Source organism: Hyaena hyaena, unplaced genomic scaffold (assembly GCF_003009895.1).
Source record: "Hyaena hyaena isolate Hyena2069 unplaced genomic scaffold, ASM300989v1 scaffold_383, whole genome shotgun sequence".
In the NCBI taxonomy this organism is placed as follows: Eukaryota; Metazoa; Chordata; class Mammalia; order Carnivora; family Hyaenidae; genus Hyaena; species Hyaena hyaena.
In genome coordinates, this window is record NW_024081014.1 from 940,640 (window position 1) to 959,257 (window position 18,618).

The 18,618-nt window shown below is 36.8% G+C and overlaps 1 protein-coding gene across 2 annotated transcripts in view; it reads left to right on the forward strand.

Annotated features, from left to right (window-relative positions):
* The first annotated feature begins 996 nt into the window (after positions 1-996).
* ZNF280C (zinc finger protein 280C) overlaps positions 997-18,618 on the forward strand; it is a 57,734-nt gene continuing 40,112 nt past the window's right edge. For both annotated transcript variants that reach the window (XM_039250811.1, XM_039250812.1), the window contains exons 1-6: positions 997-1,109; positions 8,176-8,221; positions 8,341-8,387; positions 13,739-13,885; positions 16,482-16,547; positions 16,648-16,784. In XM_039250811.1, the coding sequence (XP_039106742.1) occupies positions 8,357-8,387; positions 13,739-13,885; positions 16,482-16,547; positions 16,648-16,784 (381 nt within the window). In that variant the 5' untranslated portion in view covers positions 997-1,109; positions 8,176-8,221; positions 8,341-8,356. The remainder of the gene's footprint in view (positions 1,110-8,175; positions 8,222-8,340; positions 8,388-13,738; positions 13,886-16,481; positions 16,548-16,647; positions 16,785-18,618) is intronic.

An 18,618-nucleotide genomic window follows, 5' to 3' on the forward strand; every position in this document is an offset into this window, starting at 1 on the left:
GAGTTTTAAATTTCCCACAAGCACCAAGGGCAGGAGTGCCAGGGCTGTAAATTTGCTAGTTTAAATTTCCCACTGACAACAAATGAGAAAGCACTGGGCTTTCCTATCAGCCTCTCTAGAAATGGGGAGCAATCTATGAATGCCTCAAGATTTTAGAACTTTTAACTTTCCATACTTGTTACTTTGATTGTTCTGTCCTTTTCTGTAAAGCTTATTTTCAGGACCAGTAGAAAAGGGCAGTGTAGTTGAGAAAGAAGAAACTAACTTAAATAGAAGAATTGGTAGGATTCAGTGACTGACTGAACTTATGTGTGTTGAGGAACTAGGTTAACAAGATTGTAAGCCTGGGTGACTCTTGAGAGCAGTACCACTAGAGCCACAGACTTTCTGAAGGTCTATTGGGAGAGGAAACTTTCTTTACTCTTCAGAGCACACATATTTAGAAAATGTGCAAGCAGTACTTTGGCAATGTTTTTCTCGTAAATGTATATTTTTCTTCACATTTTAATAACTATTATATTTATCTATATGACAGGAATAACAAAGAATTGCAAGAAAAGTTGTATGGTTTAAAACAAATTTATTGGCGAAACTAACCAATAATATTAAATAATCTAAATTTTATTCCTTTTATGCATCTGGTTTATGTCTTTGCCTCTCAGGCACAAAATTTCTTTTTTATTGGTGTTCCTAACTCTTACACACAAGGAAGACGTTTTCATCGTGTGCAGCACAAATTTCAAGAATGCAGCTTAGGATGAAGAGTGGATTCCCTGAGGAGGTTGGCATCAGCGTGGGACCCTCACCCTGTCCCTCTGCCTTCGAGAATGTATCCACTTCGAGGCACATGTCCGCTACGCCCTCCCCAATAGGTTAGGAAAGAAACCCGGATGTGCATGGGCGGGGAGAAGTTTGCGTCTACCCATGAGGCAATGCGCGTAGTTATAAATTTCTGCCGTGGTCTGAGCCGCTCATTCCGTGCTGGGAGTCGCCGCGGCTGCCGCTGTTTCGGCGGCGGCGGCCGCCTAGTGTTTTCGCGCTCCTCCCTTTCCTCCTCCTGTTTCTCCTCCTCCTTCGAGTCCCAGTCTGGGCGACCTGCGCTGCTCGCGGTAAGTGTCCCCCGCCTCCGCCTGCTTAGGCAGCGGCTCGCTACACGGCTGTGGCCGCATTTCTCTGAAGGTGGCCGCATTGCTCCGAGGGTGGCGGCAGCGGCCCGGCTCCGACGAGAACAGGTTGAGGGTCCGGTTGCCGGCGTGTGTTGCTGGGATCGCCCAGGGAGCGGGGGAGGGGACGAATTTGGCGGCGCGGTGGCGGGTGGGCCACCATCTTGCCGCCAGCCCCGGCGCGGGAGGGATCACGGAACGGTAGCTGGCTGCTCGGCGGCCCGGTTCAGAGGCCCGCTCACGCCATGGCCGGCCGGCCGGGCCGCCGCCACTGCCTCCTCACAGCCCAGGGCCTGTGCGTCTGTCAGCGCTCAGCCTGGTTTTCGCCTTTTTTTTTTTTCTGGCGGCAACTCCCTTTGGTCTTTTGTATATTTGATACTAATGTTTGGGGAGACCCACCCACCCTCAAGTCTCTTCCGTCATAAGAGACCACAGAAGGTACCGAACTTTCTGGCTTCAGGGCCCCTCGGGCCCCTCCTTTCAGTCCTTGTTCCCCTCATCCAGGTTACTGTTCATTCAGTGCTGATACCCTTGTTCTTGCAAAGGTCCTCGTCATAGAAATCGTGCGCCGTTCAGTTATTGTTTAGAAGAGCCCTACGGAAAAACGTGGAGTTACATACCTAGTTTTTACCAGTACAGCTTGTACCTTTGCAGACATGGAAACAAATGTTTCAATTTGGGGACTTAGCCTTCTCCGGAGTACCTCTTAACTTCTCTTAAGTTTTAATGCTTTTTAAAAGGATAAATCAGAGAAGAAAATGTCAAGTGAACCAGCTTCTGCAAGCACGGGGGGTCTTCATCCAAGGGATTCTCTTTGTTTGCAAAGATTTTTGAGTTTAAAAAAAATCTGTGAACTTAAAATTTGCTTTTATTGTTTTCAGATTTGAACTGTGAATTTAAGTATCTTTTAGTGCCATTAAACACAAATTTTAAACCAAGAAATATAGTTTCAAACTGCAAAAGTCTTCTCTTAGCATTTGTGAGATGTCCTGTTTTGGAGGTTAGCGTAAAAACTCAAGCTGTCTCCTTAAGGAGAAACTTTACTGAGCTGTTGAGGGAACTGGTTTGCTTATAAAATTAAGTTAGGGCTGTGTGCCTTTGGTGCTTTAACTTCGGTACAAGTTCCATCCTTGCATCTTGCATTTGTGTATTTCATTGACAGTCCTTTTAAGGTGAGCTGTGGAGTGGTGGTAGAACTGTTTAGAAAGTGAGAAAATAGCCTCAAGGAGAGACTTTCCCTGAGGTCACTTTGGATAGGAAGTGATAGAACCTAGGTCTTCTGACTCCTCCAGTGCTCAATTCACTATAACATGCACCACTTTTCATGGGAATGAGGTGGTCAAGGAGAATAAGCAAGGACACTCACTTGAAAAAATATAGGAGATATTTTTCAATTCCCCTTTCCTTTGCATTTTCATTTTAAGACTTCATATCGTTTCAATTTTGTAGTATTAAATAATATCATTATTTCCAGTCATGTTGAAAAGTTGAAGAACAGCCCATTTTTCAATAGCCCATTTTTCCAGCAGAAAAAGTTCTGATGTTGAAGGGCTCCAAATTTCAACTTCCATGTTCAACCCGTTTTCCTCACTTAAATTTTCCAGTCCAATCTGATTTCTTTAGCCCAGTGTTTTACTACCCAGCACCAGCTTTTTAAATAGAAAAGTAGAGTAAGCAGAAAGAGTATATAATTCTGGACCCCTGCTTCTCTCCAATTTGTTTTCTTTATTCAAGAGGGCGTTTAGAACCATACCAAAAAATTTTTGTCATACTAATTGGACAGGAAAATTACTCAAATGAAAAACAATTGTTATAAATAATAATCCATAGTTTTAGTGACTGGATATAGGGAACTTATATTGAAAACATTTTGTTATTCCACAAATAACTTTTCAAAGAACAGAAATATTTATGATGTATTCATTAATTAATATAGCTCTGAATATTTTTTTCTGTCCTCCTGCTTCAGAGAGGGACTTAAAAATGTTTGGCTTTCAGTAAGGTTTTAAATAATGACTCAGGGAGACGTAGTTTACTCAGTCATTTGTATCAAAAATGTGTTTTTGATTCATTCTCTGCAAAGCAGTTTTCGTTTAGGGAGTGGTTTATTAACCCTCAATATGTCCAGAAAAATAGTCATCACTGTGTATCATCTGGATAAAATGGATCAATTTGTTTTTATATGTTTTCTTTTTAGTGCTTATATTCATTAACTTGAAGTATGACTTTCAGTACAGAGATCAACTTGTAGTAGTACCGTACAATAATTTTTCACATGCTTTATTTAATCTTCCCTATAGTGCTGCAAGAAAGGTATTACTGTTTTTATTTCATAGGTAGAATAACTAAGCTCAGAGAGGTTGGTTAAAAATCCTATAGGTTTGGCAATCAGAAAGTGGTGGATTCAAAATTTCCAGTTATTCAACCCCTATGTCGAGTTGTTTCATCATTGTACTCTACTTTTTTTCTTTATATTTTCCCTAGTGGATAAGTTTTACTCCTATAAAATGTACATTAATTAATATGCATACTTCCTGAGGTTACTTTAGTAATTAGTGATTATAGAATATCTTATGAAGCTTACATAAAATATATAATTTGGCTTTGAAAGCCAATTATTTGAGTCTTTTTCCAGGTTGTGCCTTTTACATCTGCATTATAATAAAAACACATTCTTTTAGGTAAAATATTTTCTCTAGGTATGATATACAAATTACTTTGCAGAAAGTAAATTTCATTATTGTGTCCCATCCCAAAAACTATGTTAGTTTTATGTTAAAAGAAACTTTTAAAATATAAGCAATCTTTGCAAAGTATTATGTTAATGAACTTTAATCTTAGTGTCAACCAGCAGTTTCCTACAAATATCTGAAATATGAAAATCAACAGATACAAAACTTGAAAACCTAAATAAAATTAGGGGGAAAATAGTAAAGTTATTAAAGAAATATATTCTCAAAATGTGCCTGGACTAAATGGGTTCAGACTTTCAAAAAAAATTATTCCCATAATATAAAAATTTCTTAAATAAAAAAAAGATGAGCCTATGTTTTCCTTCTAAATTGTACATGATTTGTTCCCCAAACCTGGTTTGAGAGTTTGAATTGTTTAGGTGCCGATGAAATTGTGTAAGGAAACAAGGCATAATCCAGTGTTTCTTGCATGTGAGTACCGTACCAATTAATTTCTATTATAAGAAAACATTTTCACAGATATCTTCCTACTAAAAATGTTTAAAATGTTTCTAGAGCTCTTACAGGATCATAAAACAAAATAATCCTACAAAACTACAAAATCAATGCTATCTGAGTCAACTTTAATGCATTGAATGGATAATAAATTTTGATGAAACAAAGTCATTGTCTACTTATTGAATTTTTCATACCTATCTTAAGCAACAGCAAGATTTTTCTATTTGAATCTTTTCAATACCATCATTTCTATAGCTAACTATACTGTCATTCGCCATTCATTTGGTGCAAATTCATTTAGATATTTTCTTCCTATGTTCTTGAATTTGTTATTAGCCAGCAGCATTAAAAGTAGTAGTGCTTGATGAACATGCTGTAGTAAAGAAAGACAAAAACATGAGTACTGGTATGCTCCAACAATTCCACTTCTGGGTGTTTATCTGAAGGAAATGAAAACAGTAACTCAAAATGATATTTGCATCCCCATGTTCACTGCAGCTTTATTTACAATAGCCAAGACATAGAAACAACCAAAGTGTCTTTCATTGAATGAGTGGATAAAGAAAATGTGGTGTATAAATATAAAATGGACTATTAAAAAGGAAGGAAATCCTACTGTTTGTGATATGGATGGACTTGAGGGCTTCATGCTAAGTGAAATAAATCAGAGAAAGACAAATACTGTATGATCTCACTTATATATGGGATCTTAAAACAAAGGAACTTACAGAGAACAAGTTGGTTGGGAGTGTGGGATGGGCAAATTGGGTGAAGATGGCCAAAAGTCTTGGGATGTAATGTATAGCATGGCGACTACAGTTAATAAGACTGTATTGTATATTTGAAAGTTTTTAGATAGCAGAACAATATATTTTTTATTTTATTTTTTTAAATGTTTACTTATTTTTGAGAGAGAGAGAGAGAGAAGCACGAGTGGGGGAGGGAGAGGCAGAGAGAAAGGGAGAGACAGAATCTGAAGCAGGTTCCTGGCTCCGAGCTGTCAGCACAGAGCCCAACACAGGGCTCGAACTCACGAACCATGAGATCATGACTTGAGTCAAAGTTGGATACCTAACCGACTGAACCCCAGAACAATATATTGTCTTAGAGCTTTCATGCACCATTTGCAATGTATCTATTGTCCCCAGAGGTCTATTAGTTTGAAAAATATTGTGGTAATAAGCCATTGGTAAGTGTATTATAACTCTTTATTACAGGTACCAGAAACCTACCTCAAAGTATATTAAACCGTAAGTGAACAAGTATTCCCTTTTTTAACTGAAAAGGCTTAATAGTTAATTTACTTCAAGCATGGCTAGCTTCAGGTGTTTAAATGGTGTCATCAGAACTTGAATATTTCCCTACCCTATCCTCTTTCTCTGCTCCCAGAATCTTTTTTTTTTAATGTTTTTTTTTCTGAGAGAGAGAGAGAGAGACAATGTGAGCAGGGGAGGGTCAGAGAGAGGGGGAGATACGGAATCTGAAACTGGCTCCAGCCTCTGAGCTGGTTGTCAGCACAGAGCCCGATGTGGGGCTCGAACCCACGAACTGTGAGATCATGACCTGAGCCAAAGTCAGACACTTAACTGACTGAGCCACCCAGGTGCCCCTCTACTCCCAGAATCTTAAAGCTTTGCTATTTTCTTCCTTGGTTTCTTTCTTAGACATTCTTTCTCCACATAGTGACTCCATCACTCCCAGGCTTATATCCTTCCAGCTTCTTATTTTCTTAACAGCTTTATTGAAATAAAATTCATATAACATATACTTCACCCATTTGAAGTATATAATTCAATGGTTTTAGTATACTTACAGTGTCATGTAACCATCACCACAGTTAATTTAGAATATTTTCATCACCCCAAAAGAAAACCCATATCCAATAGGAGTACTCCCCATTTCCCTCCAAACCTTCCAGCCCTAAGCAACCACTTCTGTACTTTCTCTCCTTATGAATTTGCCATTTCTGGATATTTCATATAATGAAGTCATTAACACATGGTCATATTGCTGTCTTCTTTCACTTAATATGTTCCCAAGGTTCATCCATATTATAGTATGTATCAGTATTTAATTTCTTTTATGACTGAATATTATCCTATTGCATAGGTATATCATTTTGTTTATTTATTGGTTGGGCCTATGAGTGTTTCCAATTTTGGCTCTTATAAATAATGCTGCCACACACATTCCCATGTACAAGTTTTTGTGTGGGCATATGCTTTCAATTCTCTCTCACTTGGAGTGGAATTGCTGTGTCATATGGTTAACTATTTTTAACTTTGTGAGTGACTGCCAAGTATTTTCCATAGTGTCTGCACCATTTCATATTCCTACCAGCAGTGTATGAAGGTTCCAATTTCTCCATATCCTTGCCAGCACTTGTTATTATCTGTCTTTTTTATTACAGCCATCCTAGTAGGCGTGAAATGCACATAGCATACAATTTACCATTTTACCTATTAATTTATTAATGTATTTTGAAAATATCATAGAATTGAATTCTTAAAAGCTAAGTCTTAAATGTATAGAAGTTGAAACCGTAAAATATCTAAATAGTAATTATTTATACAGGCAGTCTCCAAAAACTGGATCATATTCCAGGAGATCTTTCTTTAGTTACTTGGAATTCATTTTTGCCCCATAGGACCAGTGTATTCTGGGCATAGTAACTCTGAGTCAGTAGCTGAAGTGGAGAGTTCTTTTCTGTTCTGCCTGTTTTGGTGCCAGTTCTGAGTTGCAGAACCTAGAGACCCTCTGGAGTTGCTATTATGGGAGCTCTAAGATCCTCATTACATGTTTTGGCTGGGTTTTTCATTTCTCTGACAGATTATTTAACCTCCCATAGAATTCCTTGCCTTTCCACCAAAACTCTGAAGTGATGAGAATTTTTTTGTGGTGATAGTTTTGGAGGGCATGATTATCTTACTGAATAACACAACTTCTTTATTCATAGATGAAGCTATGGTTCTAATGGAATCTGAGGATTTTTTACTTTTTTGAGTATTTAGGAATGTACCAATTGAAGCTCCATGGAGGTTGTTATGGGCCTCAAAATTCATCTCTGTAGTTATAGGGAGTAGATATGACTTGTTTATATAAACTACTTGTACATTTAGTACTAATTTTAGGCTATTTGTGCGAATAGACGGTTTATGTGAGCATTTAATAAAAGTGTTATAAATGAGTCTTCATAGGCTATGTAGTTGTGACTCAAAAAAAACTGTATTTCTGGTAGCAGTAGGTTTTTAATGCTGAGCAAGAATTGACATGTATTTATCTACTTGACATATGCATTACCTTAATTTTAGTCTAGGGAGAAATTGTAACTATTCAAGTAATTGAGTTAAAGAGATTTCAGTAGTCAAACTTCAACTAGGTAAACTTAAGTTCAGAATTCACTTGATCTTTGTGATAGTAATTCAAACATTTATACCAGTAACAACTTTTGGAGTGAAAGTAGGTGTTTTCCTTTGGTCTAATTCAGTGTAAATAATATTGAATTGGAAAAAGCAGGAAAGCTTGCTTTTGCCAGTCTGAAAATCAGGACACATGTGAAGACTCAACTCTGTTCATCCTAATACTTCAAAATTTATTTGCAACTTAACAATCATCAGGTTTTTTTTAAAGCAATAAGTGCTTAAAACTTTCAGCATTTTATTTATTAAATTAATATTCATTCAGGAATGAACCAATTATGGAAAGTGAGTAGCATGTGTATATCAAACATAACAAACTCAAAAGGTAAGTTTTGTAGGAGAACAAGATTAAATGTACATTTAGCAGATCCACACTAATAGTAGTTATCTTTATTTTTATAGGGCATAAAACTAAGACCTAACTTGCTATCTTGTCTGGAGTCATATGGTAAGTTTGCTGGAGATCAAAATTAGACCCAAAGATTTCTGAATCCCAAGTCTCATGCTTCAATATTTGGTGTTAAAGTAATTCATAAAATTGATTGATGTCATGTGTTGGTGTCTTAGGTGACTCTGCAACTTGATGGATGACGACAACCCTTTTCCATCAAAAAGTAAGTATTGTTGCTGCAAGTGATACTAGCGTGCATGGCTTTTGTACTGATAACTTTGCTTCATAGGAAAAGGTGAGAAAAGCAGAGGTAGGCACATTTTTTAAAAATACCAAAACACTTAAATTGATTAAGTAATACTTGCACATAGTGAAAAAGAACAATATACAATAGGAATGTCAGGAAAGAAGAGACCGGAAATAATTACTAATATTTGTTTGATATACATAATCACAATTTTTTCTATGTATAGACAAAAAATAAATTATTTCTAAATAAGATCATACTATTTATGCTCTTTTGTGGCTTTGAAAATTTTTTACTTGTGGCACCTGGGTGGCTCTGTTGGTTGAGTGTCTGACTCTTGATTTCAGCTCAGGTCATGATCCCAAGGTTGTGGGATCAAGCCCCATGTCAGGGTCCATGCTGAGCATTGATCCTACTTAAGATTCTCTCTCCCTCTGCCCCTCTCCTCCACTTGCACTCACTCACTGTCTGTCTCTCTCTTTCTCTAAAATTAAAATAATAATAATTTTTTTTTACTTTTTTACTCCACAGTATATCTTGAATGTATTGACAGTGGTAGTACCCTGTTAAAAAGAATGAGGAAGATATATGTGTTAGACATGGTATCAAGACTATGGTATCAACATAGATAAAAATGATTTTTTAATTATCTGCATACATGAGTGTCCCTCATTTTTTTAAACTTGGAATTACCTGTGCCTAGTTTCTTAGCTCATTGATTATCATGTTAAGTGCCGATGCTTATTCAGGAGACTACTATGTATAGGAGGAGATACAAAAGAAGAAGAAAATATGTTTTTCACTCTCACTTTGGATCTTATTTTGTTTTGTTTTTCTTAATATTTTTATTTATTTCTAGGAGAGAGAGAGAGAGACAGCGTGAGCAGGGGAGGGTCAGAGAGAGAGGGAGACACAGACTCTGAAATAGGCTCCAGGCTCTGAGCTGGCAGTCAGGACAGAGCCCGACACAGGGCTCGAAACCACGAACCGCGAGATCATGACCTAAGCGAAAGTCGGACGCTTAACCGATTAAGCCACCCAGAAGCCCCTCTTTGTATTTTATTTTGGAGTTACATGCGTACAGTTAAGAAATACACATTAAGTGGGGTTCTTGGGTGGCTAAGGTGGTTAAGTGTCTAACTCTTGGTTTTAGCTCAGGTCATGATCTCACAGTCCATGGGTTTGAGCCCCGTGTCGAGCTCTGTGCTGACAGCTTAGAGCCTGGAGCCTGCTTCAGATTCTGTGTCTCCCTCTCTCTCTGCCCCTCTCCCACTCACTCTCTGTCTTTGTCTCTCAAGCTAAAATAAAGACATTAGAAGTAAATAAATAAAAGATTAAGATATTGTCTTAAAAAATGGATAATCATCATCTAAGCCAGATCCTGGAGTTATTATTTTGTTTTGTTACTTTTTAGTTGTCCCCCCATCCATATCTCACTCCACTTATCTAGTACCACTTGTATCCATCCCCCTTGCTATTATATTAAATTAGGTGCTCCCACAGTACTTTTTAAAAACCATAACAATACATGCATAGGTTTAAAAAACAATCTGAAAGTTATAAATTGCATAACCACAGTTTTTGAAGGGTAAGAGGGACAGGTGTGTGTGTCTGAGCTTATGTAGTCCCTATTTTTTCAGGCATTCAATTTCAATAGGTTAGCTTTTTTTCCTCATAATTGTTTCCATATTTGTACATTTTTAGCACATGCATACTGTTATCTCTTCAATCGTCAATTTTTTGCCATTATCTGATAATTTTTTTTATCTAACATAAGGATTTTAGTTTTCTTACACTTAGCCCTATCTCCAAGCATCTTTCACTACAGTTCTATAACTCTCAGTTTTTAGTTAAATCATTAAATATTTTTATTATGATGACCATAATATTGTTCACTGATGAACATAGTACTATGGTATTAATATGCCATGCATACATTCCCCTTTTTTATACTCAGAAATTTAAATATTTCATTTTTAAAAATTTGCTAAATGTTATTTTGTGTATTATAGTTGACTAAATTTGCTAAATTTTGTTAAAGTCTACAGCAAAGTCTTCTCACACCCTTCTGTAGCCTCGTAATTCAGTTTTCTATATGCTAAAACTCATCCGGTAATCTAACACTTTACTTTTTAAGTGTGTGTGTGTGTGTGTGTGTGTGTGTGTGTGAGCGCGCGCGCGCACGTGTGGTCTCCTGGAGACATTACTCCTGGGAGTAATGTTCTCTTGGTCTATTCTGGCTGGTTGTTATCTAGACCTATTGAACAGCTATCATCATGGGACTTTCCTTTGTCTTGATGTTGTGCTGAATGCTATGATTTCTGCATTCTGTATCTTCCTCCTTCCTACGTCCCATATTTTAGTGGATTCTTTCTAAGAAAGGAAGGGTGAATGGGGGGTAATTTTCTGTGATCTTAGTGATCTTTTATTTTGATGATAGAATATGTACCTCATGCTTGATGAAAATCTTGTCAGGGGACAGAATTCTAAATTGAAAATTATTTTTACTAATACTCTTGAAAGCATTCTAACTTTCTGATTTTAGGATAGTTTCTGTGTATAAATATTCAAATCTCTTCATATATTCCTATAATGTAGATTTTTTCCTTTCAATCTGGACATTTATGTCCTTTAGAACTAGAAGTTTCTTTTGTATTTTTCCTTTGATTACATCTCCTCTCCTTTTTCTCTATTAATTTTTTGGAAACTTTTATTAGGTGAAATTTATTAGTGTGTATATATTTTTTGTCTTTTGGGTCCACTTATGGGACATTTATTCAACTTTGGTATTTGGGTTTGGGGGCTTCTACCGAATTTTCACTGTTTTTTAAATCTTTTTGTTTTTCTGAATGTTACTTTTTAGAACATTCGTGTCTTGTTTCTCTAAAAATGCTAATTACATTCCCTCTAATAACTTTCTTTTGCATTCTGTACTATCCCTGTTGTTTTTAAAGATCTTTTAATCTGGGGGGCACCTGGGTGGCTCAGTAGGTTAAGCGTCTGACTTCAGCTAATGTCATGATCTCACGATTCATGAGTTCAAGCCCCACATTGTGCTCTCTGCAGTGAAGCTTGCTTTAGACCCTCTGTCCTGCTCTCTCGCTCTCTCAAAAACAAACATTAAAAAAAAAGATCTTTTAAATTGTTTTATTGTTTAGGTCTTTCAAGTTGGAGGTTTAGTCCTATTTCTGGTGCTCTTGGTGAATGAGGCCCTAAAATGTTTCCTTGGAACTCTGAGTGCTTGGTCAACACTTGTAGGCTGGTGGTAATCACAGTATGTTCTTTGCTTAGTTTCTCCAGGTGAGAAATGTCTAATCTTTCCTGGGATGGAATAAGCCTCACTTATGTCCCCTATTTTGATTGTAGTACCTCATCCCTGCTTTGCTGTGTGCCTAGTGTTTCTGAACCTGGTTCAGGTTTTCTTATGAAAATCCAACCTATTGCTTCTTATTGTTAGTTTATCTCCTTTTTGTTAATATAAAAGTTTATGGGTTTTTTCAGGTATAGTTAGTTAATAGGTATAATATTTTGTTAATAAAACTGAAACTCATTTTTACTGAATTTGATTATTTAAGTTTTTATTTAAATTGAAATTAGTTAACATACAGTGCAATATTAGTTTCAGGTGTACAACTTAGTGATTCAACACTTGCAAACAACACCTAGTGCTCATTACAAGTGCTCTCCTTAATTCTCATCACCTATTTCACCTATATCCCCACCTGCTTCCCCTATGGTAACTATCAGTTTTCTATAGTAGAGAATCTGTTTCTTGGTTTGCCTCTCTCTCATTTTTCCCCTATGTTTGTTTTTGTTTCTGAAATTCCACATCTAAGTGAAATCCTATGCCATTTGTCTTTCTCTGACTTATTTTGTTTAGCATAATACTTTCTAGCTCCATCCATGCCATTGCAAATGGCAAGATTTCATTCTTTTTATAGCTGAGCAATATTCCTTTGTAGCTATATATACCACCTCTTCTTTATCTGTTCATCACTCGATGGACATGTGGGCTGTTTCACATAATTTGGTTATTGTAGATAGTGCTGTTATAAATATAGGGGTGTATGTATCCCTTTGAATTAGTATTTTTGTATTCTGTGGATAAATACCTAGGAATACAATTGCTGGCTTATTGGGTAGTTCTATTTTTAACTTTCTGAGGAACCTCCACACTGTTTTCCAGAGGGGCTGCACCAGTTTGCATTCCCACCAGCAGTGCATGAGGGTTCCCCTTTCTCCATATCTTCATCAACACCTGTTGTTTCTTGTGTTGTTGATTTTAGCCATTCTGACAAGTATGATATCTCATTGTAGTTTTCATTTGTATTTCCCTGATGATGAGTGATGTTGAGCACTTTTTCATGTGTCTGTTAGCCATCTATAGATACTCTTTGGAAAAATGTCTATTCATGTCTTCTGCCCATATTTTAGTTGTATTATTTGTTCTTTGGGTGTTGAGTTTTGATAAGTTCTTTATAGATTTTGGGTACTAACCCTTTATTAGGTATGTCATTTGCAAACTTCTTCTCTCATTCCATAGGCTGCCTTTTAGTTTTGTTTCCTTCACACTGCAGAAGCTTTTATTTTGATGAAGTCCCAATAGTTTATTTTTGCTTTTGTGTTCCTTGCCTCAAGACACATAATCTAGTAAGAAGTTGCTACAGCTAACGTCAAAGAAGTTACTGCCTGTGTTCTCCTCTAGGATTTTGATGGCTTCCTGTCTTACATTTAGGCCTTTAATCCATTTTGAATTTATTTTTGTGTGTGCTGTAAAAAAGTGGGCCAGTTTCATTCCTTTGCGTATTGCTGTCCGGTTTTCTCAACACCACTTATTGAAGAGACCATCTCTTTCATTGGATATTCTTCCCTGGATTTGATTTTTTTTTTTTATGTTTCAAGTTTTTCTTGATTATTCTTTTTTAAATATTTATTTATTTTTTAGAGAGAGAGGGAGACAGAGGATCCAAAGCATGCTCTGCTGTCAGCACAGTGCCTGATACGGGGCTTGAACTCACAAACCTGAGCCAAAGCCCAGCACTTAACCCACTGAGCCATCCAGGCTCCCCTTATATTTGATTATTCTTAAAATTTATTGACCACTACTAAGGACTCATGTTATCTGTTAGTTAACCAGCTAGCTTAATTTTACTACTTTAGGTCTTAGAGATTGAGCTGAGTTTCTAACTTTTGCTACCATATGTTGACTGTAAATACCAATTCAGTAATTAATATTAGGATTACTAAAGTATATATTAAATATCATACTATGCATTGCAAAAAGTTACTTAATAAATAAGATATGTTTCTCTCCTTTTGACATTTAGATAATTCAAAAATGGCAGAACTCTTTATGGAATGTGAAGAAGAAGAGCTGGAACCATGGCAGAAGAAAGTAGAAGAAATTCTGGATGAAGATGATGATGAGCTGATCTTTGTTGGAGAGATATCAAGTTCAAAACCAGCCATTTCAAGTAAGCATTTATTTCAGTGAAGGAAAGTTTTATAGAGGATGCTATTTCTAGTAGAAAAACCTGTGGGTTATCTTATCTGTCCTTGTTATTCTGTAAGGAGTCGGAGCACACAGGTCAGTAAGAATCAGAGGGAGGATGTGTGTGGGGACTTGAGTAAAGAGGTAAGAGGTTAAAATATCATTTGAGAAAAAGGAAATGTTAACAAAGTTAACTAAAGGTTAAGATTACCTAACAGCATTTTAGGTCTTCTGAAATTGGAAATTGTAGGTTTTAGTGGAGCTAAGTAGTTTATTCACCTGTTTGTTTTTTCCCTTAAGCCCAAATACACCTGGAAAAGAAAGTGTTTGGAATGTTTTGTTGAAATTTAAGAATACTGGGGTGCGTGGGTGGCTCAGTCGGTTAAGGATCCAACTTCAGCTCAGGTCATGATCTCATGGTTCATGAGTTTGAGCCTCACATTGAACTCTGCTGTCAGCACAGAGCCCTCTTGGGCCTCTATCCCCCTCTCTGCCCCTTCTCTGCTCATGCGCTTTCTCTCTCAACAATAAGTAAAACATTAAAAAATAGGGGCGCCTGGGTGGCTCGGTCAGTTAAGCATCTGACTTCGGCTCAGGTCATGATCTCACAGCTCGTGAGTTCGAGCCCTGCTATGGGCTTTGTGCTGACAGCTCACAGCCTGGAACCTGCTTCAGATTCTGTGTCTCTGTCTGCCCCTCCCCTGCTCTTGCTGTCTGTCTGTCTGTTTCTCTCTCAATAAATAAATAAAACATTTAATAACTAAATAAAATATCAGAATACTAAATAAGTTTGTGTTAGTCTCTGATGTTGTTTCTCACATACAAGCAACTGCCTTATCTCAGTGTCATCTTGATTCACAGCTACAAAATGAACAGGCACTGCATGATTATCCAGTCCCTCATTTCTGTAGCAACATGGGCTATAGTTTTTGGCCACATCCATCTTCCAGCAACTCCTGATTATACTCATGAAGGAAGTAGGAGCTGGTCTTCAGCCACTGTACTTGAACAATGCAGGCAGTTTGCATACTTAATCCTCATGGCTTTCTAGCGGAACATGTCCAGGAATTTTTTGGATTATTAGATTTCAGTTAGAGTAGACTTGATGCTATAATAATGTTATAGTGAGGTTGTTGATGACATTTGTTAAAATGTCCAACCAAAAATGCGTAAAGTGAGAGGAGCAACATACTGAATTTCAAGGGAGAAAGAGGAAATAGATTCTTTTCCTTTATATTTACTTTTTTTAAGCCAGGAGAATTTCGCAAAGAATGTAGCTAGCATACCAGTATTTTCTTACTTACAATGGCAGTACATAGTTTTGTGGTTAAGAGATGAGCTTTTAATTTTTTTGAAAGCCCAGTTCTTCCTTTTCTTGACTCTAAACTTGGTATAGAACTATTCAGTTTCGTCAGAGATAGGATAATTTAATTTAATTCAATTCTCAATTTCCTGTGGCAAATTGAGAAGTGCTAAGTGGAATGCCACTTCTATCATAAACTTAAATAAGTATGTTAGCATGTTGGTTGCTGACAGTGGAACAGAATATTATAATTATTGTTTTCCGGTTGCTGTGACTATTTTTATCCTGAACTATTACAGTATTTCAAAATTATTATTCAGATCATCTTATTGAAATCATGGTAGTTCAAGTCAGATTTATATCAACTGTAGGTAACTGTTGACAATATCCAACTAGAATAATGTGTATTAGTTTTGAGTAATTCTATCAAAAAGGCAGTTGACCTCAGTGAAATTTCTTTTCTAAATGAACTTAGAATTTAAGTGATTTTATTGATGTTTTATTCTTGAGCCAGAAAATATTTTTGGCATATGGACCATGGGCTAAATATTGATATAGAACCATCATAAAGTTGAGGTTGGTGGTAAAAAGTTGTGTTTGATAGACTACAGTCACCAAAAACTACTGTAGGAATGACTCTTTAATGGCTTGAGTAAATACCTACCTTAATTTCTGAAGGAAAACAGTATCAAGTTGTTTGAGCAGATTTTTCTCCCAGAAGGCGTTTGTGGTACCTAGTCTTAGGGAACTGAATTTCCATTTTCCTAAAACAGCCCTACTTTTGTGTGACCCTTTACTTTATAGAATTATTCTATAAAATCTAGCTCTTTTCTAGTAGGAGGGGAAAAAGAAAATTTTTTGAGGTTTTATGTGATTTGAAAATGCTTTATACCTTTTCCTGATTAGCAATTTTAGGCAAATGTCTGCTCTTCCAAATATGTATTTCATTCCTGAATAACCTAGAAGTTATGGGTTTGCATCAGTACAGGAGTGAACAATCTTAAACTGATTCAGAGGGTCATGTCAGGCTCAGATTGACTTTTGATATAGTAGTAGATTTGAGATACCCTGGTACAAACTCTAGGTTAAGTTTAGTCTGCGGTCTTCAGTAGTGTCCCCTTCAGAACTCAAGAGCAGCAGTACAGATAATCTAGTCAGTTTGCCCATAATGAAACTTCCAGGCTTTTAGGTGTATATACTTAAATTATTAGTTGTATATGGATATATTGGGAAAGATTTTTCTATTATCTTAATATATATTTAATTCTACTTGTAGATATTTTGAACAGAGGTAACCCCAGCTCATCTTCAAAGGGAATAAAGAATGAGACACTTACTCAAGGTATAGTATTATTGTACTATTTTAATTTTTAAATGAAATATTTTGACAAAATTGGTTATATGGGAAAATATTCAATATATTGTGTAATTTTAAAATGCAGGTGTCACTGATGCACTCAAGCCTACAAGTCAACACTACAAAGATCCAGCATCATCTCCAGTGGCTGCCTTGCCTAGATTTCATCCTGAATCTAAATCTTCACATAACTCTGTTATTGTTCAGAATGTGTCTAAACCTGTAAGTGTTTCTGAAACTATACAATTAGCTCAAGGACACATTGGGTACTATAATATCCAGTTAGAATTGTGGGTTATTCATAGCTAATCACCATTCCACTAGAAGCATAATCACAGTCAGAGAATGTCACTATCTTTATTATAGCTGAATCAGTACCTGCAGTAATAACTGTGGGAACTAGCCAACTCGCCAATATCAGGTAATGTGCTTAAATAGGTAGAATATTGAAAACTATGCTATCTAAAGGTGAGTAAAAAAATCAGTGATGATTGTTGCATAATGGCAAAAATTTTTTTTTATTTTTTACAAATAGTTTATTGTCAAATTAGTTTCCACATAACACCCAGTGCTCATCCCCACAAGTGCCCTCCTCCATGCCCATCTCCCCCCTTCCCCTCACATCCATCAGTCCTCAGTTTGTTCTCAGCATTCAAGAGTCTGTCATGGTTTGCCTCTCTCCCTTTCCCCCACCATTTCCCCCCTTCTTCTCCCCCATGGTTCTCAGTTAAATTCCTCCTAATCCTCCTATACGTACAAACATATGATATTTGTCCTTCTCTGCCTGACTTATTTCGCTCAGCATAACACCCTCAAGGTCCATCCATGTTGCTACACATGGCCAGATTTCATTGTTTCTCATTGCCATGTAGTATTCCATGGTATAGATAAACCACATCTTCTTGATCCATGCGTCCATTCATGGACACTTAGGCTCTTTCCATGTTTTAGCTATTGTTGAGAGTGCTGCTGTGAACATTGGGGTACATGTGCTCCTATCCATCAGCATTTCTGTATGCATAATGGCAAAATTCTTAAGATAGTAAATTGAACCAAGTATTCTTATTTGGGAAGATTGATCTGAGGTCATTGTTCCTGTTTATTCTGAAGATATACTTTCATGACTTAGCTTTTATTTTTTTTAAAGTATATTTATTTATTTTGAGAGAGAGCACACGTGCAAGCAGGGAAGGGACATAGGGAGAGGGAGAGAGAGAGAATCCCAAACAGGCTCCACACTCAGCGCAGAGTCTGACATGGACCTCAATCTCAAGGCCACAAGCTGATATCAAGAGTCGGATGCTTAACCAACTGAGCCACCCAGGTGCCCCTAAAACTTTTAACAGAAGTAATAGATAATGGTAATATTTAATATTTGTTATTCTGTTATTATGGGTCCTTATTCTAAATGCTGTATGTAAATTAGTCTCCTTTAATTCTTATGATTTCTCTATAAAGTAGACATGATTATCGTCCCCATTTTATAGTTGAGGAAACTATAGTAGAGGAAGTAATTCACTCAAGGCCATATAGCTGGTATATAGTTGATGGATCTGGGATTTCAATCCAGGTTAACCCAGAGGTGTTTTGGTTTTGTTTTTTATTTTTTAGGTTTTTTTTTTTTTAAAGCTTTGTTTTTCATGTTTGTTTATTTTGAGAGAGAGGGAGAGAGAGACAGATGAGCACAAGCAGGGAAGAGGCAGAGAGAGAGGGGGAGAGAGAATACCAAGCAGGCTCTGCACTGTCAGAGCAGAGCCTAACACGGTGCTCGATCCCACAAACAGTGAGATCATGACCTGAGCTGACATTGAGCTGGATGCTTAACTGACTCAGCCACCCAGGCACCCCTAGCCCAGAGGTTTTAAAATATGCACATATACACATCCATCCATCCATTTAGCATTGCTATACATAGAAACATTGCCTTAGAGTAATGTTATAGTCATATCATTGGCATTCCCCGAGACCCTTTTCAGGGGTTGGTGAAGTTAAAACTTAAATTACACTGAGACATTTTTCTTTTCACTTTTGGCATTTGTACTAATGATGCAAAAGC